Source organism: Apostichopus japonicus, chromosome 17, assembly GCF_037975245.1.
Source record: "Apostichopus japonicus isolate 1M-3 chromosome 17, ASM3797524v1, whole genome shotgun sequence".
NCBI lineage: Eukaryota > Metazoa > Echinodermata > Holothuroidea > Aspidochirotida > Stichopodidae > Apostichopus > Apostichopus japonicus.
The window spans coordinates 30,807,843-30,828,534 of NC_092577.1; the positions used below are offsets into that span (position 1 = coordinate 30,807,843).

The 20,692-nt window shown below is 37.9% G+C and overlaps 3 protein-coding genes across 4 annotated transcripts in view; 1 reads left to right on the top strand and 2 right to left on the bottom strand.

Annotated features, from left to right (window-relative positions):
* LOC139984706 (nose resistant to fluoxetine protein 6-like) overlaps positions 1-2,120 on the bottom strand; it is a 42,156-nt gene extending 40,036 nt beyond the window's left edge. The window contains exons 1-2 of the mRNA XM_071998720.1: positions 1,571-2,120; positions 856-1,019 (exon numbers count right to left, since the gene is read on the bottom strand). Of these exons, the coding sequence (XP_071854821.1) occupies positions 856-1,019; positions 1,571-1,952 (546 nt within the window). The 5' untranslated portion in view covers positions 1,953-2,120. The remainder of the gene's footprint in view (positions 1-855; positions 1,020-1,570) is intronic.
* Positions 2,121-5,283: 3,163 nt separating this feature from the next.
* Positions 5,284-11,724, top strand: LOC139984653 (uncharacterized). Its single transcript, XM_071998638.1, has 3 exons — positions 5,284-5,967; positions 7,301-7,419; positions 8,813-11,724. The coding sequence occupies exons 1-3, from the start codon at positions 5,751-5,753 to the stop codon at positions 8,927-8,929; spliced, it is 453 nt and encodes a 150-aa protein (XP_071854739.1). The 5' UTR covers positions 5,284-5,750; the 3' UTR covers positions 8,930-11,724.
* On the bottom strand, positions 10,398-20,128 carry LOC139984652 (uncharacterized). 2 transcript variants are annotated; one of them, XM_071998636.1, is made up of 8 exons: positions 19,770-20,127; positions 17,871-18,602; positions 16,873-17,115; positions 15,762-15,898; positions 14,967-15,083; positions 13,663-13,875; positions 12,854-12,922; positions 10,398-12,004 (listed from the first exon to the last, which is right to left on the bottom strand). In XM_071998636.1, exons 2-8 carry the CDS (start codon positions 18,505-18,507, stop codon positions 11,903-11,905), a joined length of 1,518 nt encoding a protein of 505 aa, XP_071854737.1. In that variant the 5' UTR covers positions 18,508-18,602; positions 19,770-20,127; the 3' UTR covers positions 10,398-11,902. The 2 variants fall into 2 exon arrangements, with proteins under 2 accessions (XP_071854737.1, XP_071854738.1); XM_071998637.1 differs by lacking the exons at positions 10,398-12,004; positions 12,854-12,922; positions 13,663-13,875 and adding an exon at positions 13,975-14,124 and having other exon boundaries at positions 19,770-20,128.
* Positions 20,129-20,692: the final 564 nt, after the last annotated feature.

Below are 20,692 nucleotides of genomic sequence, written 5' to 3' on the forward strand. Positions count from 1 at the left end.
TGTTACCCTTTAGAACTTCATTTGGGTATAAGGTTGTACTAACGTGGCGAACTGGTAGTTGCAACGCTTTTAGAACACGTTCTCATAACGTTACACTTTATTTAGTCAGGTATTGTCAAATGGACTCTTGACACAAGAAATACAACTTACTGCCGTCTACCTAATCGAGAGGTATAGAGTCAACAAACAACAATTTAACAAAATATTACGCTCCGATAAATTTTCTGTATTTACATACCAGGGGTTTCATGTTTACACCGGATCGTAACTGATCGCTTTGGTGCAAATGTGGTAGCATTGTTGAAGAAAGGGAAAACACAATATTACCGTACTACGTATATATGGAACGCGAAAGAAATTTCAATTAAAATGAGAAACAGTTTTGATGTGGTTATATATATGAACGCGCATGATGTTTAGGTGAAAAGTTTTGGAAAGTGTGACCTGACGTCTGTTACTATGTGTTTATTCTCCTCCTTTATGGTCTTACGCCCATAAAGAATACTTTAATCAAGTGTAATCCCGAAAAATGGACCTTTTTTGCATTCTGCACCACACAAATTCCAGTATTTAATTGAATTAAATTGTTTTTTCTTCTTTTTCAACAAAAACGGCACTGTTTCCTTACTTTTTTAAAACATCTCTTCTATTTTTATTCAATTTCCTAGAAACTGCTTTTCTTTTGTACAGATGACCCAATGCGTCAATTTAGCATAAATATATATATATATATATATATATATATATATATATATATATATATATATATATATATATATATATATATATATATAAATATATATATATATATATATATATGTGTGTGTGTGTGTGTGTGTGTGTGTGTGTCCTTACCTCTGCCTCGATTGGAATATAAATTTGGCAAAATTGACCATCAAACGGAGTTCCATTATTGGCAGCTCGTATTCCAGTACATAACTCATACACGCCGTCGTATTTCGTCCTACCAGTGAAACCTATTCCTAGGAGATACGGGAAGTCGGCGTAGGACGACCTCACTGATGAGAAATGGTTAAGAATGAGTATGAGAAATCTTATGTAATAAACCAATATTTCCCTCATAACTGACAGCTCGAAGTAACTGCTTGCGTAGGCCTATACATATACACTCGCACAGATAGTGTGGTAGTATTAACAAGCCTATCCCTATCCACACCTATAGTCTTATAATACGTAAGCTATCATACACCTTAGCATAAAGGCTTATCGATGATACCCGTTTTGAAGGAGGTGATTTAACACGCAATATTACGGTAACCAGACGATGATTACACTGGGTCTTATCATCTTCAGTGTTATAATTGGAATCTTATGATTTTGGCAAACTGTCAGTGTATACTGTTATCTGAAAAGGGGTCATGTGACATGCTTATCATGAGCGGGCACGGCTTCCACCGAGCCGAACTACTGGATTAAATCTAATAACTAACCTTAAACAAGTTTGCAAAACGGTTGGAAAGTTACATTTTGTCCGTCTTATACATACACGCATCTATTTCCTACACTTTATAACTTTGGACCCGCCCTTTTTGATATAATCATAACTTACTCTGTAAAGCATATGGTCTGTATTCCATAAGATCTTCTAAATAAGTAGCTACATCATTTATACAAGTGGCAGAGACATTTGCTCCAGCTAATTCCATGAGAAGTCCTGAAAGTCCCGGATCCTCCGCACTGGCGCTCTCCACTGTTTCGTCATCGCTACCTAACAACATGTTGATGAAATCAAGTTCCGTCAAATCACCGTAGATTGGTCGAGCAAATCCCTCCGCGATTACTTCATCGCCAAACCTCTCTTCTGCCGTTTCTTCGATCCCAGTTTTTTCGTCTTCGAGAGCTGCTACAACGTTATTCCCCTCGACATTGCCAGGCTGTGCAGAACACGCTGCAAGGACTACAACTATTAACAACAATACTCGCAGATCCATTGTTACACCATCAACAACAACAAGAACAACAAGAACACCAACAACAACTACAAACTCTTAAGAGGATTGATGAACTTCGCTTGTAAAGGCTGAGTTCAATCTTTCCTTATAATTGCTCGAAACAATCCAGGGTCGTACCTACGGATACTTAATTCGGCAATCCACCTAACAGGAGCAGTGACAGCCAGTAAATTGTCTCCGATCGAGCGCTTTAACTTACGAAATTACGTGGAGTTGAAATAAGTTGAGTTATCTTGATAAACCCACAATGTTAGAACTTTAAAGACAGACACAACACGCTGGTGACGAGAAGTAGTAGCTAGTATTCTGCATTGAGTGACCACGGTTTAACGGAGATAAAAACGCCCAACCAACACGGTCACTGTGCGAGTCCTCTCATTGGCCAAGTTCAAAACAAAAGATCTTCGAAGCTAACAAAAGAAATTCTATATGGAGTTATTATGTCAGCTGATTTAAGTAGGTGTGAACTTCTTCTACCCTGGAGAAGCAAAATGAAATGGTTACCTGCATGTGACGTCAGCCATCCGAAGTGAACGAACACACAAATCAGAGCCGTATATAGTATAGACGTATGCAACTCTGACATAAATTGTGCCAAGCAGCCCTCACATCAGTGTCCATACAAATCCTACGGTGGGCAAGTTGTTAGCCCTTTGCGTGTGAATGGATGTTTTTCTTTTGTATAAAGTCACCGAGAAAGTGACCCGATTGTATTATATTGGTGAAGTGAACACACGTTGGTAATTCCCTCGTCTTTGCTGCAACTGCCTGAGTGGGTCAAATATCCACTATTCAGTTTGTTGGTTTTGCGAGGCATGTTCGTAACTAGGCCTCAATAATGTAAAGATTCGTCAGTTGAGGGAACTGCACGAAAAACCTATTAACAGAAGCCCCAAAAATGACGTCACGAATTCTAAGCTGACGCCAAGCTAAGCGAGTCCAACCTCGTTAAGGAGTTCCAAGTTGCATTCAGAAGGTGAACTTTCAATTTCCAATGACACAGCAGTTTTCATTATTCTAAACGTTATAGGCGACAAATACTATAGGCTATATTGGTGTCCAGTTAACTTTAAAGGTCTCTTTTCGTGAGAAAAAAGGGAGGGGAGGGGAGGGGAACATTTAAGACCCCCCCAAACCCTCCACCAAAAAAAAAAACCCGACATGTAATAAGCGGAAAGTGTTTACAATATAGTATTAATATAGCCAGAAAAGTTAAGAAACTGTTTAGTATAACAAAGCATGTGGTTTTAACATTGTATGCAGAGCAAATAAACAAGCCTGCCATGTCAAATGTACTTTTTTGTTTCCCTATAGTAGTTGGAGAACGTATTACGCAATAGTACCATATATGAGAATATATCGAATATTTTATTATTTCTTCATTTTTCATCTTTTCATTGATACAAAAAGACGACCCACCAAAATGAAACGAAATAACTTGTAAATGAAATCACTACTAAATCACTTTGATCATTCCATATTAATTATGAAAATTAAATTAATAATTCCAAAATGTCAGGAAAACCGAAAAAGAAAAAAAGCAATATTAGCTATTTTAATCCCGCTCTTCTGTTATTTTTTCGCTCGATGCATGAAGGCAAATAACATTTATGAATATATTAAAGGAATAACGTTCGAAATAATGGTTGACATAGTTAAATGTGCTTAGGATTACAGGCTCTGCTCGGTACATCATTATTTAAGCCTCATAATTACTTCAATCAACACCTTTTATATACCTACATGGACCAATCCAGAAGCACGTGACATGATTGAATGACGTAGAGGCCTACAGCATTCTTTGGTAGCCTACACTCTGCATAAATAGAACATTACGTAGTAGGTTTGACAGAAAAACTGTTCTTTAGTTGGCTGATTAAAGTATAATAGAATAATAACAATGAAACATTCCTGGAAGTCTACATTATCAAATGAGTTCGATTTAATCTTGATCAAATAAAAACGTTTGTATTCTTCGATGAATTCATTTTATGGGGTTGAGCCAAATTATGGTTGTTGGAAGAAAAAAAGACTGATTAGTTAATATACAATAGATGAATGTTGATTATTCTTACGAGTGCATATAACTTGCCTAATTAATAATTTGCCAGTATTCACTGCGTAATGTTGGTTAATGAGATATAATTATTCCGGTTGGCGTTGATTACTTAATAAAAATACATAACATCTTATATATAGCGAAAGATGTGATTTTTTTTTTAAAGATTTGGTGGTATTTTGTGAGTGTATCTGCAGGGCAACAACAGGGTGGTGGTGGTGAAGATGATGATGATGATGGTGGTGGTGGTGATGGTGAAGATGATGATGATGATGATGATGATGATGATGATGATGATGATGGTGGTGGTGGTGGTGAAGATGATGATGATGATGATGATGACGACGACGACGACGACGGCGGCGACGACGATGATGATGATGATGATGATGAAGAAGAAGATGATGATGATGAAGATGGTGATGATGATGATGATGACGACGGCGACGGCGACGGCGACGACGACGATGACGACGACGACGACGATGACGATTATGATGATGACGATGACGATGACGATGATGTCATCACGGCAATTTCAGCTGAAAATATTTTACTTATACTTTTGATGAACTTAACCACATGTTTAGACAATTTTCGAAGTCTCTGTTATTATTCTTACGTAATCAGGAAGCTAGGGTATTCCTTTTCTTTCTTCAATTTTTGAGGGCTAAAGGGTGGGGGAGGCTGGGGGTGGATCATTCTCATTAAGGCTGGGGATTCGGTGCACACTGCTTATATACAGTGCTGACTTTACCATAGTGATGTAATATATAGAAAGCTTCCTTACAACTTACTCACCACGGGCCCAGCCGCCATCTTGTGTCTTATGCTACTTGCATACTATATAGGCTGATTGAAAGTTTGAAACGGTGAGTGACTTCATTTCTTGCTTATTCCGGTTTCGTGCTTGACATGTATATATCTCGCCTACTGTACATATATGCTTTTACCGTTACGTACCATTGTTATGCTATTTACACAATATAGTCGTATTAACAGAAACCTGATTATGGTCTCTTATTAGACACTCCACAAAAGCAAGTGAAGAATAAAAGCAAAGAGTCTGCTGCAGAGTAATTGAAAACTGATTTACATAACAATACAGTCAGTGTGTGTGTGTGGAAAGCATCGATTACGTAACAGTCGTATACCCGGCCTCAAGTGAAACGATAAATTCTATTTCAAGATCTTTTCAAAATGCAGAATAAAAAAATAAAAAAGGTCAGCAACCTTTTTATCCACTGAAGAGCCTGTGTAAGAGATGATGTGTAAAACTAAAGTGGGCCTGACGTTTCGATCCTAGCAGGATCTTCTGACAAGTGAGAGAAACTACAAGGGGACGACAAAATACAAGCACAGAATACAGTTAGGTAGTAATGAGCAGGGTAGACACAAACGAGATTGACTGAGGATTAGTCGGGGATTAGTTGATAAAGGTTGAAGAGAAGAAAGGAACCAACAGGGAGAAGAGGAGAGGTAGGAGATAACCAGTAGAAGATTTAAAGCCTGTGGCACTACTGTAAGTCCTTTCTGGTTTTACGGTGTAAAGGGATGTCGATTCCCAAAACTCTCAAACCAGAAAAGTCATTGTAATTTTTCTATTGCAGGCAGTTATTGCCACTGTTTTTATTGCTTCCTTTCTACACCCCGCGACAAGTCTTGAAACGACTGTTACGCGTTTGACAATACTGGCAGAAGATGAGGTTGGAGAGGAGATGGTCAATTCCCCCAATCCAGCCAACTTATTGGGATCAATCCTCTCGGCGGAGAAAGATTTAGCTTTTATCGGTGCCGCTGTGGGAGATGGAGGGGTCACCTCATCCGGGGTGATTAGTCAACTGGCATCTTGGGAAAATATCTCGTCGACGTGTCTACAAGATGTCTCGACATACCTTCAAGATTTATTAACACTCAAAGCGTACGCCCTCAAAAGTAAGTCGAAACTTCAGTCAAATTTCAAAAATCAAAAATTGTGTAATATGAGTAAACAGAGCAGGGAAATTTGGTTACATCCATCTTTTCTTGTTTTTTCTTGTTTTCGTTTGTTTTGTTTTTGTCTTTTTGACAACGTCACATGATAAACGCGCTGACCTATGTGTGTGAATTTTATGTATAGTGCATTAAACCTCTACTCGACCGTGTCACCAGTGATATATATATTTGCTCTTGTCACGTTTTGTCACAGTTTATGCTTAATAACGATCACGCCCCCCCCCCCATTCACGTTTAGACAGCGGGAGAGAGTTAAATCGGGGCTGGCGGGGAGGGGAGGGCGGGTAAAAGCTTCGAGTGGCAGTAGGATATGTGGCATTGATTTGAGGAGGCAACCCACAAAAATACCATATTTCTTGAGTAAGTAAGTAAGGGCCAATACATACATACATATCATAGCTACATGAATTTGTTCGATTCTAACCTCTTCATTAACAAAAAAAGGATAAGGTATCATGATAATTTTATGAAAGGAACATTTTAAACTTAGTGATATTTATGTGCTCTAATCATCACTACCCCTCCCCCCACCACATCTAGCCTGTATTTATGTTTCTTCTCTTTAAATTAACACCTACACGCTATGAGGAGTTCATATTGTACGGTGCACCTTATTTATTCTTGTTTGTAGACATGTTCACTCTTTGTCAATTTACAATTAATGTACTTTTTATTACTGTTTAACATATGTTTCCGCTATATCATGGTGGAGTGCACAAAATGGGGATAGGGCGGGGGGGGGGGGTTGGGGCATGGCCCTCCCGTCTCCATCGTCAGTCGGGGGATTTGTTCAAAATATTTTAATAGCACTAGACCTAATTTATATTCTAAATTTCCATCTCAGCATGAAATACTTGATCATTTGTTTTCTGGGGCAGGACCTCAACACCCCCCTTACAGGAAAATCGCCTTCAATTACCCTACAGCCATACCTGTCATTTGGCAAAGTAATTGACCCGCCTGTACAACCCTGTCGTCCATAAAATTTGGTTCCCCTGCCTAACTCACCCTAAGGGGAGAGAGGGGGGCGGAATTTGCCCTCCCTCCACCTTTGAAATCATGTACACGTCACTGTTCTATCATAGTTACTACTTCATTTACATATTTACCAAATATAGGAACACATTCGATGTTGTTGTATCCTTCCTAGCAACCATTATGTATAGTCTCTACATACCAGTAGTTTCTAATTATGTTTTTCATAGATAAAAAGTCTTATCAGATGGCACTTATCCATGGGTGTTATGTTTGCTTTGATCTTCGGGTTTTACAGTGCTGGTAACGACTCATCACTACCTACGTGGTTTGCAGCACTATGACATGTTATTGACCGGGTTGTGTTTACGTCATGCGTTGCTTGGGTCGTCTTTGCCTGTGTTACCGGAAATGGAGGTAAGATTGTCTACAATTTAGTCGTTTGTCGATGTGTAAGAATCAGATATGATATTCATCGTTTACAAAATCGAATATTTTGTTATCATTTGCAAAAACATATTTTCTTTTCTTTTAACGAACAATCTTCATCTACGTCATTTTCAGATGACGTAATTGCCGTTTTTAGGACAACGCGTCATATATTATCTAAGTGTGATTGCATATGGCGTCAAAAAGGGCTATTGCCTGATATAGAACATAGTACATTGAACTGAAGAAGGTTCCAATGATAGATGTCATATTTCAAAACAACAAAATGTATATTGAATCGTTATACTTTGTTTTGGGCATAGATGACACTCACATGTCTCCACCACGTTATCGCACTCTCAGTATTCCTATAAAAGATGAGGATAGTTCTTCGGTTAAACAGCATCATTTCAATTTACAAATTGTTGATCAACATTCATCGGCAAGGGGCGGTTACTGTATAGTCTCTAGTCATTATATTTACCAGTAAAACTTAGGAATTAAAAAATTTATTTACAATTATAACACTAAATCTTTTCCATTGACAGCTAAGCTTTGCACAAGCACTCTTTTCAAAATAAACGAGCCCAATAATAAACATGTATTAATAATGGATAATTATAAAGAAGCACTTCCTAACTATGTTTCTTTATTTTTACTTTTCTGTTCGATTGATGTCTAGGTTCAGTTAATAATTTTGTATCCTGGAGTTTTTGGCGTCCCTTGAGTCGTTTAACCTATTGTTGCTATCTTCTGCATCCGATGGTGATCGTAATCTTTCTAAAGAGTGCAATTAATAACGAATTACATACATGTCAATCTTCTTTGCATTTTAATAATTTTATGCGACATTTATTTATTAATATCGTCCGCTCTTTTATTAGACTCAAGGGTATTTCGAGTTCCTTACCGTGACAATAAATAGCTTAAATCTTCAATTTGTTATGTATAAAACTTGAGGATACCAGTTTTAGAAACATGTAGCAAATTTAATCAATGAGTAGTAACGTGTAACAAATACGCTATACCACTGACAGTACATCCTGTACACAGCCGTAGGTCCTACGTAAAATCATGTGACTATACCTGTCCAATCACAATCCAGTGATACAGAAAAACAAAAACTGGAAATAAAAGGCCTCAAGAGCAATTATGAGCGTCACTAGCTGTGAATTTTGCTGACGGTGAGGGTGGGGGTTGAGGGTGGGGAGTATACCTTATTCATATATCTGAATAATTAACCACTTCTGATCTTAGTAGGCGCTTGATAATTCAGCGCAGATCATTGTTAACTGTTCTTACCTTTATAAAGCTTTTACAAACGGTAGGAATTTACACTAAACCTTGTTCTTCTTTCTATATTTTCTTATTTTTCATCCAGTGCTATTTCTTTGTCGGCAACACCGTCTTATCTTTCTCTCTCGCCTTCTGCCTCTCTCTGCTCATCAAGTCTCCGGCGGTCGCCATTTTGAAAAATGTCTTGCGAAGATCAAAGTAACGCGCAACTTAAAGCAACTTAGTTCTTCAATCAATTAGTCGGCAAATATTACAGTGACGTCATGAATAATACAACACTTTAGTCTGCGGTTTGTCACCAATTCCATGTTCTGTCTGACCCGGGCGGGTGGACTGAGACATAAATTGCGGTGCTCGTCTCGATCAGTGGGTCCAACCGTAAGCGATGAGGTCTTGAAACAAATGACGCATTTGGCACCTCGGACGAAAATACCACCTTTCGCGACCAAGGTCAAATCTGGGCCGTCGGCAAATCATTTTGTCGGTGCCTTAAATCGGAGATTCGAACCCAGTGGCGCATTTTGTTCCGAGCCGGTAAATAGGTAGTGCAATCGGTATATGGATAACCCCTAAAATTTAACCAATGGACTATACACTGATTGGTATATTTGAAAGTTTATGACAAATTTCATCGTCCATGGTGCGGTTTAGTGACCAGACTAAAGTTACTGAGAATGTTTTTCAGGTACCTTATATTTCCTTGAATGGAATAGTCTGATATATCAAGACTGTAGCAAATTCAACGCAAACCGCAACTCAAGGGTAGAAATGATTCCCTTTATTTTTTAGGTTTAGTGTTGTTGTCATTGATAATGTAGCAAAGATAAAAAAGATTGAGATAGCGATGTGTGTGTGTTGGGGAGGGGGGGGGCGGGTATATATGAGGAACTGAGCGGTAACAGATTGAGTGTCAAAATGAAATGACCTCAATTGTTTATGTTGGCAAGATTTTTTTATAATATTAAGTTTTATATTTGTATATAAAGCTATTTCAATATTTGAAGATATTTTTGGTTTTATGTTTTTTTTTCTACATATTGTCATGCGGTATTTAAAATCTTTAGTTTCTTCCTGTACTCGCAGTATTGACGATAAACTGAATTGTGAATATGATTTAGGACTTCTAAACCAATGTTTGAGGTTTGTTATCCTCTCTACCATACGTAGAGCTGGTAATACTGCTCATGTATCAATGAACATGTCAATTTCAAAGCCAGAGACATCTCAACAGATTATTCATTTTGCTTATGACAATCATTTTATATTGTTATCCTAGATATTAGAATTATGTGTAGTATGAGAAGTTATTTTTGAAACATTGTATGAATCATTACTGCAATACATCTGTAAATGTGTTATATTTTTTGTTGTTGTTGTCAATAGTAGTCCCATCCCACCTTCCCCCACCCATAACTCCCCAAACCCAACACCTATTCCACTCCCTATCCCAACCATACCCATTCCCCACTCCTCCCCTCTCTGGGTCCTTTCCTCTCATCTTCAGAGTTGAGGGCCTTTAATGGCTCCGAGAGGTTGCACTGCTTCACTTAGTATGTTCACATGATAAACCCAAGATAACATCCTACCCCCTGTCACTTCCCCTCAGTTAGTTTTAGGAACTCCATTAACCAATATGCAAATACATGTATATATAAACATATATACAAAGCTTAATGTTCATCTGTTTTATTTTATTTCTGAGATGATTATATAATGTCTGATTGAGATAAAAAAGGGAAAAGAAAGTTAATAATAATAATAGATTCTTATATAGCGCAATATACCCGAGGCAGTCTCAATGTGCTTTACATGTAACATAAACAAGAAAAGGTATTAAGCAAAATAAGAAGAAAATAAATGTGTTTTAACAGCAGACTTAAAGGTTGATATAGAAGCAGAGTTTCTGATAGTAATAGGGAAGATTGTTCCATAAAACTGCAGTTGATTAAGTTAAGGTAATTGTTAAATTACAATAAAAACAAAACAATACACTGGAAATATGATAAATTCTACTAGCACCTTCAGACCAGCACCTATGGTGAAAAAAATTGCCTGCTGTTTTACTGACAAGAATTACTGTCAACATGAACAAGGAGGACGGAAGGGATGGGGAGAAGGGAGGGAGGGAGGGAGGGGTAGGTGCTGATAAAATGATGTGGCCTCAGTTTATAACAATGATGGGACTTCTTCATCTCACCTCGTGACTGTCCTCCAGCCATGCTGGTCATAATATCCTATCATGTTCTCCCATTGACTTACTACTATCTAGAACCGAACCTACATGTTTCACTGATAGCAGGAAGACTGGGACTTACACAAAACCAATACAATTCGTGCAGATTAAATGTTCTGTCACAAAAGCAAGTGTTTTACTTCAGAAAAGTCGGAATTAGACTAGGGAGAATGTGATGACCCAGAAAGGGATGGGGTGGGAGGGGAGGGGGGATGCAGTGATAAAGAATTACCAATTTTGCATTTCATGTAGATGCAGAAAACGATGTTTTTTTTTTCTTTTTTAAGTGATCTTAAATGTGTTTCTACATTCATGTAATTGATTTTTATAGAGGTGTTGTGGAATCTCAGTAGTATACCTCCAATTAAAGGACACAGAACAGTAAGCTTAATATTAGTAGTCCCTGCTATAATATTAATAATGGAATATACACATATTAAATATTGTGATAACATATTACCTCTTAAAATGGCAGGGGAAGTGGTGTGGTGAGAGAAGTGGTGGGGGAGGGTTGGGGAGGGAAAGAGGTTAGGGTGGAGGGGTAATAGGTGGGTTCTGTCTTTAAGGCATTTTGTAGCTCTTTCAATATTATGGTGGGATCGTTTTCATGGTGACAAATTGGCCATTTGCACTTCTTAAGACCATCCTTAGTAGTGTCTCCAGAGATGCCATTTAAAGATCATCTGTATTTATCTTTAAATATATTTATAAAAATACAGAAAAACAATTACCTAACACTGATATAAAAGTAAGGTCAAACTTTTCGCCGATTTTTACAAAAAAAATTGTCTTTCGATAAAACATCCTCACTCACTGGCACACATTTGTAATCTATTCACTTTAACAAGTCTGAGATCTGACAAAAAAAAAAGACCTGACATAAACCAATTTAAGGAATGGTACAGTTTTTATAACACTTCACTTGGTATTAAACTCACTAAATCAGCCGTTTACACTGGCTAGGATGATCTTTGTGGCAAAGGCAACAGCGACCGCTGCGATGGCAGTGACCAGAGATGAGTAATCCAGAGCGTATCCATACAACTATAACGAAAGAAAGGAAACAAATATAATATGACATGTATTATGAAAATTAACTAATTTCTACAGTTTTGATTAACATAATGACGACCTATATACAAGAAATCAGACTTTTTTTCAAACATGTATTCTGTCACATAAAAAGAAGAAGTATTTTTTGCTATTTTGTTGCATTAGTATGTGTCAAAAGAGATGTTTAAGACTGAGCGAAAACCCTGTCTTTTAACTATCTGACTGGTGAGGTAATTAGATCACTCAGAGTGGTTCTGGATATTTATCCAGTCGCCAATGCTGGGTGAGGATAATTCAGTTTTCTAAAAGCAGTTCTGACAGTGTGAATCAAAAAACTATGCTTAGCTCAGATTAAGGTAAATTGATGAATGATACATTTTTTTTAAAGTAGTTCTGGCAGTGTTAATAAAAATCTATGCTAAGCTCAGATTAAGCTAAGTCGGTGAATGATATGATCTTTTTAAAGTAGTTCCAACAGTGTTAATAAAACAACTTTGCCTACCTCAGATTAAGGTAATTCGGTGAATGATACATTTGTTTTAAAGTAGTTTCTGACGGTGTTAATCAAACAACTATGTTTACCTCAGATTAAGGTAAATCAGGTAAATGGTACGACTGATGGCAAGGAAGAACCAAGATGAAGGTTCACGTAACCTTATTTATAGTTCAGAAGATTAGTACCTACATAACTCTACAAGGCTAAAACTTAATAAAGTCATGTAACATCACTCTACAAGGCTAAAACTTAATAAAGTTATGTTACATCACTCTACAAGGCTAAAACTTAATAAAGATATGTTACATAACTACTCTATATTAACAATTGTTTAAATGACTCACCGTGAAGGACAAAGGCTGCTTCAGGAGCAAGTTAATAATAGGTAATCGCTCTTCCAACGGACAGATACTCTGAAAGGAAATACAAATAAAACATGAATTACAAAGATAATTTGAAAATAAACCTACTTTATATAAATAATCTTTTAGACCAGGTTGGACTAAGGTTTGCCGACCGGTACTTCAAGTGAAAAGTTCTAATACCAACCGGCACTCGCGCTTCTGATCGACCAGTACAAAATTCAGTAAATAGTGTTATGAAATGATTGTAAAAGAAATCACTCTCACTCAAATATATATACACACACATATATATACATAGTAACTCAATAAAGAATAACACACCAGAAAAATTCCACTTCACGACCGGTTTGGTCCTTTTGGGACTCATCAGGCGAAGGTAGGAATCGAACCCAGGATCTTCGTGTCACGAACCGAAGTCCGTACCACTCGACCACAGTGATTCTACTGGTGTGTTAAAGCGGTTTCGTCCTTTTGGGACCTTCCATTCCTACCTTCGCCTGATGAGTCCCAAAAGGACGAAACCGGTCGTGAAATGGAATTTTTCTGGTGTGTTATTCTTTATTGAATTACAATATATCTGTCATACCACTTGCTACACATTCAATTCTTACATATATATATATACCCTTATACCCCTCCCCCAGGACGCTGAATTCGCAGGCAACCGCCACTCTAGAAAATTCAATCGCCACCTGCAAAATCCTAGCTACAACCCTGTTTTAGACAAATGTGTGTACTAATTTCCCTGCTTATTCATAATAAACATTTACGTCCAGTTACTTGCTTACCCTTGAGACTCTTTGGCCTTCACTGTTTACTTCCGTCACTCCCGAACAGACAAGAGGTAATAGAAAGAGAGGAAGACAGAATTTGAGCATGTCGATGATAGAAGCCTCATGGCTGATCCAATAGAGTAAGTAGACCAGACTCCAAGAGAGAATCAAAAGTATCCAGCAAGCCATCCAACGTTGAAGGGCAAGTGAGGTAGTCATCAGACGACACTGGGGGGATAAGAAAATATATAGAGCATGAAGTGAGGTACAAAAGGTTTATGGAGTGTGTGGTAGGGGGTACCTCAGCAAGCAAACTATCGTTGGAGGGCAAGTGAGGTAGTCTCAGACGACATTGGTGGGATAAGAACATATATAGAGCATGAAGTGAGGTAGATAAGGTTTATGGAGATTGTGGTAGGGTGTACCCCAGCAAGTCATCCATCGTTGGAGGGCAAGGGAGGTAGTCATCAGACGACACTGGGGGGATAAGAGAATATATATAGAGCATGAAGTGAGGTAGATAAGGTTTATGAAGTGTGTGAGTGTGTGGTAGGCGGTCCCTCAGCAAGCCATCTATCTTTGGAGGGCAAGTAAGGTAGTCTTCAGACGACACTGGTGAAGGGGGGAGGGGGGGGGGAAGGGATGGAGCATGAAGTAAGGCACAGAAGGTCTTTTGAGTAGGTGGTACCTCAGCGAGTCATCATCAGACAGCAGTGGGAAGATAAAAGATGCATAGAGCATGTAGTGAGTTAGATAAGGTTACGGGCTATGTGATAAGTGGTACCACAGCAAGCTATCCATCCTTTAAAGGCCAGTGGGGTATTCACCAAATGACACTGGGAGAATAAAACTATAATTAGTGCAAGAACTAACATAATGTTATGATGTCTTAAATACTGGTGAGATTATTGGTGAAACTCAACCAAAAGAAGCAGTGTGACAACTAGCAGCAGGAAGAATTGTTCACTTGTGATTTCACATAGCCACACAACACCAGCAAAGGCTGAAATTTTGTCAAACCTAGGGAATGATACAACCATAGATCTTAAATTAATGATGGGCATTAATCTAACAAATTTGAATAGTTTCAATAAAAAAGAAAAAATATTGGTTTTACAATATTTTGAAGATCCTTAATGAGGTAGTGATGTCATGCGCTCATCAAAGCTCAATCTAATCCAAGAAAATCTCTTGATTTAAGCAAAGTAATTACCTGTAATTTCCAATATCTTTGATCCTTCATGAGGTAGTGACTTCATGACCTCACAAAAGCATAATCTAATCCATCAAAATCTCTTGACTTAAGACTAATTAATTACCTGTAATTTCCAATATCTTTGTAGAATCTCTTTGTTTGTCAACATCCTGTTAGAGGGAGCATGTGAATAAGATGTCAATCCTGTGGCAGTAGACAGATTTGGCCAGTCAGTTGCAACCTGAATAGAGCAAGAGAGAGAATATAGAAAAGGAAATAGATAAAAAAAATCAATAAATTGACGCTGTATGTAAAATAGAAAGCTGTGCATATGATAATAAAGGTACAAATTATGTACCTTGTTTTGAGATTAAAATATATTTGTAAACATTCTTAGTGCCAAAAGGGTCCCCAGGTTCCCTCCCTGATTCTACCCAGGCTGCAATAAAACAACAGGCTGAGGTTAGAAATCGTAAATCACTGAACACACCATAGTATCAAGGAAGTCAAAAAATTATTGCAAGTCTCACCACCTAAACATGACATGAATTCACTCATTTTGAAATATTAATTTTGCCACAGACATAATTTATTATTATTATTTACCAAATTTATATAGCGCACTTTTCATGCTTAAGCATATTCAAGAACGCTTTACAATGACAACAAAATGACAAAACCCTTAAAATATGAATATGAAGAATAAAATTGACACAGCTTAAATATTAATAAATATATATATTCAAAGGAATAATTTAAAAAATGATATAGATTTACAGTGTAATTCCTAAAAAAAGAAAAAGAAATGAAAAAGAAAATGACCACCCCCCCCCAAAAAAAAAACAACACGAAACTGACGTGAAAATCAGCAGGCTCCATTTAATGTTTAGAAAAACATGGAGTTTTATTTTTCTCTCACCGTTCCTCTGTCGAAAGCGTCATCTGTCTGGTAGGCATCCTGGATTGTGAATCGAGGAGGAAACTGGAAGATTTGTTGTGGATGAAGACGAGAAACGGAACTTGCTCTTCTCTGGTATTCAGCGTTCTCCCATTCATCTATTGAGAAAGAAAGAAAGAAAAGTCACATATAGGCGAGAGTGTAAAACCATTCAGTGTATTTCAGGAGGATGCTAGGATAGATTGGTAGATGCACAGTTCAGGAGCACGACATTGAGGTCTACTGGCAGCCAGTTGGGACAAATTCCTAATGTTAATACCTCTCTAAACTGTCCTCCCATGTCATGCTTCAAAGCACTTGTATTGACAGTACAAACAGTTCCTGACATTCTTCTGATCGAAACATGATATTCATACTGCTCGCACTGACAATACGAGTGCTCTAAATCGGGACATGACAGTACAAAAAATTGTCCCAACTGGGTGCTATTGGAATTGAGAGATAGAAGGGAAATGGGATCTGAGGAAGGGAAGAGTGGAGGACAAGAAACCAGTGGGAGATGGGGAAGGGGATAGGAGGAGGGGAAAGGGGTAGGAGGAGGGTGATGAGAATGGAGAAATGAAAGAGTTAAGAGGATGGGAATGTGGGTAGGAGAGGCAGTTTGAAAAGAGGGGCATTAGATACAGAGCTGTTATTATCAGGTGTACAATTTTCTATATATACACAAAAGTTTATTTGTTTCCTTTGAGGGATAGGGAAAAGGGATGGTGAAAGGAAGCACTTTTGTTTATAACAGTAATTTTGCGACTCTTTCACAAACATATAAGGATTATCTTCCAGCAATGACTTATGTTGGCAGCAGCAGATGAAAACTCAAATAGAAATCAACAAGTTATTTACCTGATGTTCAAGAAGGGTTGTTATATACTATTAGTCTTATTTTTCTCTCGTGCTCCATATGATGTTACAATCAAATTTCTTTGGTTGCTACTTATTTTGTCATCCACTTTGATAACACATTTATAAATCCATCAACCAGATTTTAAAAGGAAGCGCATATTGCATGTAGGGAGCAATGAATTCACCTAGTTACTTACTACTAACTGAGGATCAGTATCTAGAAGAGACCTACCATCAAGTACATCCCTTACGACACTTCGCAGTTCACTTTGTGATCTCGTTCTTAGGACGCCTGATCTTCTGTTGCCAACGCCTGCCAAGAGTGGACTGGTCTCAGAGGGTGAAGTTTCACTCGGGAGCAGTGACTCGGAGAATGAATGGGATTTCGGTCGGATCGGTCGTGTTGACACTTTCGATTCTTTCAGGAGGTTAACCATAGCGTCTTCATCCAGTTCCAATAAAAATGTCCTAATAGCTAAAATAAAACAAATAATAAATCAATAATATATATATATATATACATATATATATATATATATATATATATATATACATATACATAAAATTCACATACACTGGTAGTACTTGTATGTAGTGAAATTATAAATAAAAAAATACAAAGATTTATCAGAGAAATGCCATGTCTGTAATATGAAGATATCTAAATTAAGAAAAAGAATTTGTCAATGGTAGATCAGGATGCATAGCGAGGAAGCCTTGGATTCAACGTTTTCATTTGCTTTCTCTAATCCATTCTGGAAAGTTGACCAAAATTGTATTATTATAACCCCCAGGCCTTGAAATTCAAGCTACTGTACTTACTAGCCTAAAATGCCAGTGGATTTTTTTGCATTTTTAGTAGAAGAAAAGGGAACTTTGCATAAAGAAACATAAACACATGATAAGTTGGGTAATGACAGACAAATAACCAATCAGGATGATTTTCTAACACATGCACTCTATTACTGCACTTATTATCCACCAATCTTATGTAAGTATGTAAATGATGCGTGCTGTTATACTGGCAAAAGGCCAGTAGAAAGTTGATTTTAGCAAGTAGAATTTTTAAGACTTTTAAGCACTTGCATTTCTTAGTGAGTAGCTAGAAATTGTGAAATTCTAGGCCTGAATCCCAAACCGGTACGACCAGGTTTTCTTGAAGTATCTTCTAACGAGGAAGTAAACTTCAGTTCGTAGGTCTGCTCCACCTACGAACGTTACTAGACTTACCGATCGTGTGCGTACGACAAGCAGAGAAGCATATCAGTGCGATAAGAAAATTCCAGAGGAAGGCCAAGAATGCAAAAATGATTTGTGAGACGTAACGAAAATGGCAGAGCATCGGCGGCAGGTTGATTTTCTCGCAGTAGTTATCGCGGTATATCGTCTTGTTGGAAATTTCAAACAGGACCAGGAAGCCGAGACCGACGGCACAGAGTAGAATGGGTGCACTGATCTTTAAGACAGTCCGTGAGTGTAGTCTCAAACTCTGTACAAACACCCGATTGGAAAATAATTTATGAGCTAATTTGTTTCCGTACAAACCGATGAAGAAGAATCCAAACGCCATGATGACGGTTATGAAATAGCTGAGAGCATCAAAACTAGTCTTACTGTTGTTGACATCAAAATAGTAGAAGACTCCGGTAGAAATGAGATAGATGAGGCCAGACGAAACGGTCAGAATGAGTAAGAGGTACCCAAAGATCGGCCATTCCGAGGGCTTGGTTTTCACCCCGACTAGTTTGGCGATGATGTACCAAAGCCAAGGAGGCAACGGTCTGGACTGATGGATCGTTCCTTTGAGCATCTCGTGTTGTGGCAATAAATTCAGTAGGTCAGCATTTTGCTCGCCGTATTGAGGCATTTTAAGCTTCAAGTTTTTATGTTTACGACTGTAAGAACATCAAGGATATTGGCAAAGACATCGGTTCTGCTCAACGGCAAAAGTTTTAAGGAATCCTGGGGAGCAGAGACACATATATAAACAGTGAGTGAATCATTGATGTTATCAATTTAGGAGTGAGTGACAAGAGAGTTGCGTTATTTTTTAACAGGAAGCGATACAATGTCCGTCCTACAGCTAAATTTACACATACAACAGTAAAAGTTTGACCGTTTTGACACTACTACAGTATGAGGGATATATATGGAGACATCTGGTGGAGATTGATGACTCCATTAAGGAAATTATGCCATGGAGGGAATAATTTAGTGTTCCCTTTCTGATGTAGCAGTTTTGAAATCTCTGAATTTTGTTTCTTTTAAGAATACTACGTGATGCCTGTGTAGAAAACCTGCTGTACATGTTCAGCACTTGAATAGCAAATTTTATCATTTTCATGTTATACTAGATGAATTATGCCCAGAAATATGTCAAAAGTACAATACACAGGAGCAAGGGCAACAAGATCTACATAAAAACTATGACACAACTAATGTCCACTTACATTAAAACACCTTGGTACAACATACTTTTTTTTCAAAATTTGTAACAATTTTGTCAAGGTTTGAAACGGATATGTGATACAGCCAGGCCCATAGCAAGGCATTACAAGGGGTGGCATTAGTTGTGGGGGGGGTCCCCTGTGCAGGCTACTGTGCTACCCCACCCCCCCCCCCCACCCCCCATCTGCTCCACTATCATGTGTACAAAAACTGTAGAAAAAAATGTTACAAACATGACTATTGTGCCCTTCTTAAAATGCTGGTTTTGCATTAGCATGACCACATTTGCAACATGGAATGCAACAAATTTGCATTGCAATTGAATACTTTTAATAATGAAAAGCAACTTGTAAGTTGTATATAGGGCAATACAGGATGGCTTCAAAGTGCTTTACAAATCCTCCATAAAATATATGAAACAAAAAGCAGTACAAGGGATACAATAAGATCCATTACATGAAAAATTTAATAAAAATATCCAATGTACACTAAGCAAGGAAGTATCTAATATACAATATGAAACAACAACAAATAAAAAGTGATAAACAAAACAAAACACCTAATATAAAAAAATGAAACATGATATAAATCAGAATTGAGCAATTACTGTAGTATTTTGTGATTTTTGTCAATATGTAATAAGAAGCAACCGTAGTGAAATTACTCTCATATCTAACTTACATAGTGGTCAGTCACTGATAGTCAGCATTGTGCTTCCGCCTTACTTCTAAAGGCTATCAACGACCGTTGCATTCACTGGTCTCAGTCCGGTTTCCCTGGTAGGCTAGCAGCCTAGGCAGCGTTCCCTAGTACTAGTATGAAATTCACCGAGTTCAGACAATTTCCAGCCAGGATAATCTACGAAATACATTAACCGCCGTCACGAGTTTCTTGGATTGACGTTAGGCCTTGACATAAATTGGCACTTGTTTACAGACGCACACAGTACTGAGATTATGCCAAGCCGGATAACCCAATGACAGTCACTGGAGGGTGTATCCTGTTGTTCTGCGCTAATCTCTTTCGCAGACCGGGCTGAAGCTGGCCAACAGACCTCTGACAGATCGCTGAAAAATGAACACCGTCTACCTCGAATAGGGTATTGAATTCATGCAGGTTGCACAGACAATAGAGCATTCCAAGGAAGCAAAGGAAGGTATCTCGAAAAAACGCCGTCGCTAAAGTTCAACACTGTAGTCGCGTAGGTTGGCTTTTTGGGTCAAAGGCTGACCGCAAATTATGTGAAATATGCGGAAAATGTTGTTAACAGCAAAAACGTTACCATGCGAAGTGAGATGCTTTTGAGAACGAAGGGACAGGGGAAATAGACAGAATTGGCGAAGTTTTTTAGTCTGTTAATTTTAAGGAATTAAAAGAAGGCGCAAACTTATACCTCATTCTTTACGCTCAATTTCTCAATTGACAAGTGAAGTTTGTATTGATGTTATATATTCTTCGTCTGTTTGCTCGTAGGAGATTGGAAAATAAACTCCTGGGTTATTAACGTATCACAAAAAAAGTTAGATTAGTGTACGTCGACCTGAGAGGCTAAACTTCGGAAATAACCCTAAACTAACCTGCTTTATTGATTTTTTGGGAGATTT

Excerpts from the sequence above, each read along its gene's own strand:
- LOC139984653 (XM_071998638.1), top strand. The coding sequence starts at position 5,751 with ATGGTCAATTCCCCCAATCCAGCCAACTTATTGGGATCAATCCTCTCG. Across the intron at positions 5,968-7,300 it reads CAAAGCGTACGCCCTCAAAA|TGCTGGTAACGACTCATCAC; the intron begins GTAAGTCGAAAC and ends CGGGTTTTACAG. Across the intron at positions 7,420-8,812 it reads CTGTGTTACCGGAAATGGAG|TGCTATTTCTTTGTCGGCAA; the intron begins GTAAGATTGTCT and ends TTTTTCATCCAG.
- LOC139984652 (XM_071998636.1), bottom strand. The coding sequence starts at position 18,507 with ATGCCTCAATACGGCGAGCAAAATGCTGACCTACTGAATTTATTGCCA. Across the intron at positions 17,116-17,870 it reads TTGTCGTACGCACACGATCG|CTATTAGGACATTTTTATTG; the intron begins GTAAGTCTAGTA and ends GTTTTATTTTAG. Across the intron at positions 15,899-16,872 it reads CGTAAGGGATGTACTTGATG|ATGAATGGGAGAACGCTGAA; the intron begins GTAGGTCTCTTC and ends CTTTCTCAATAG.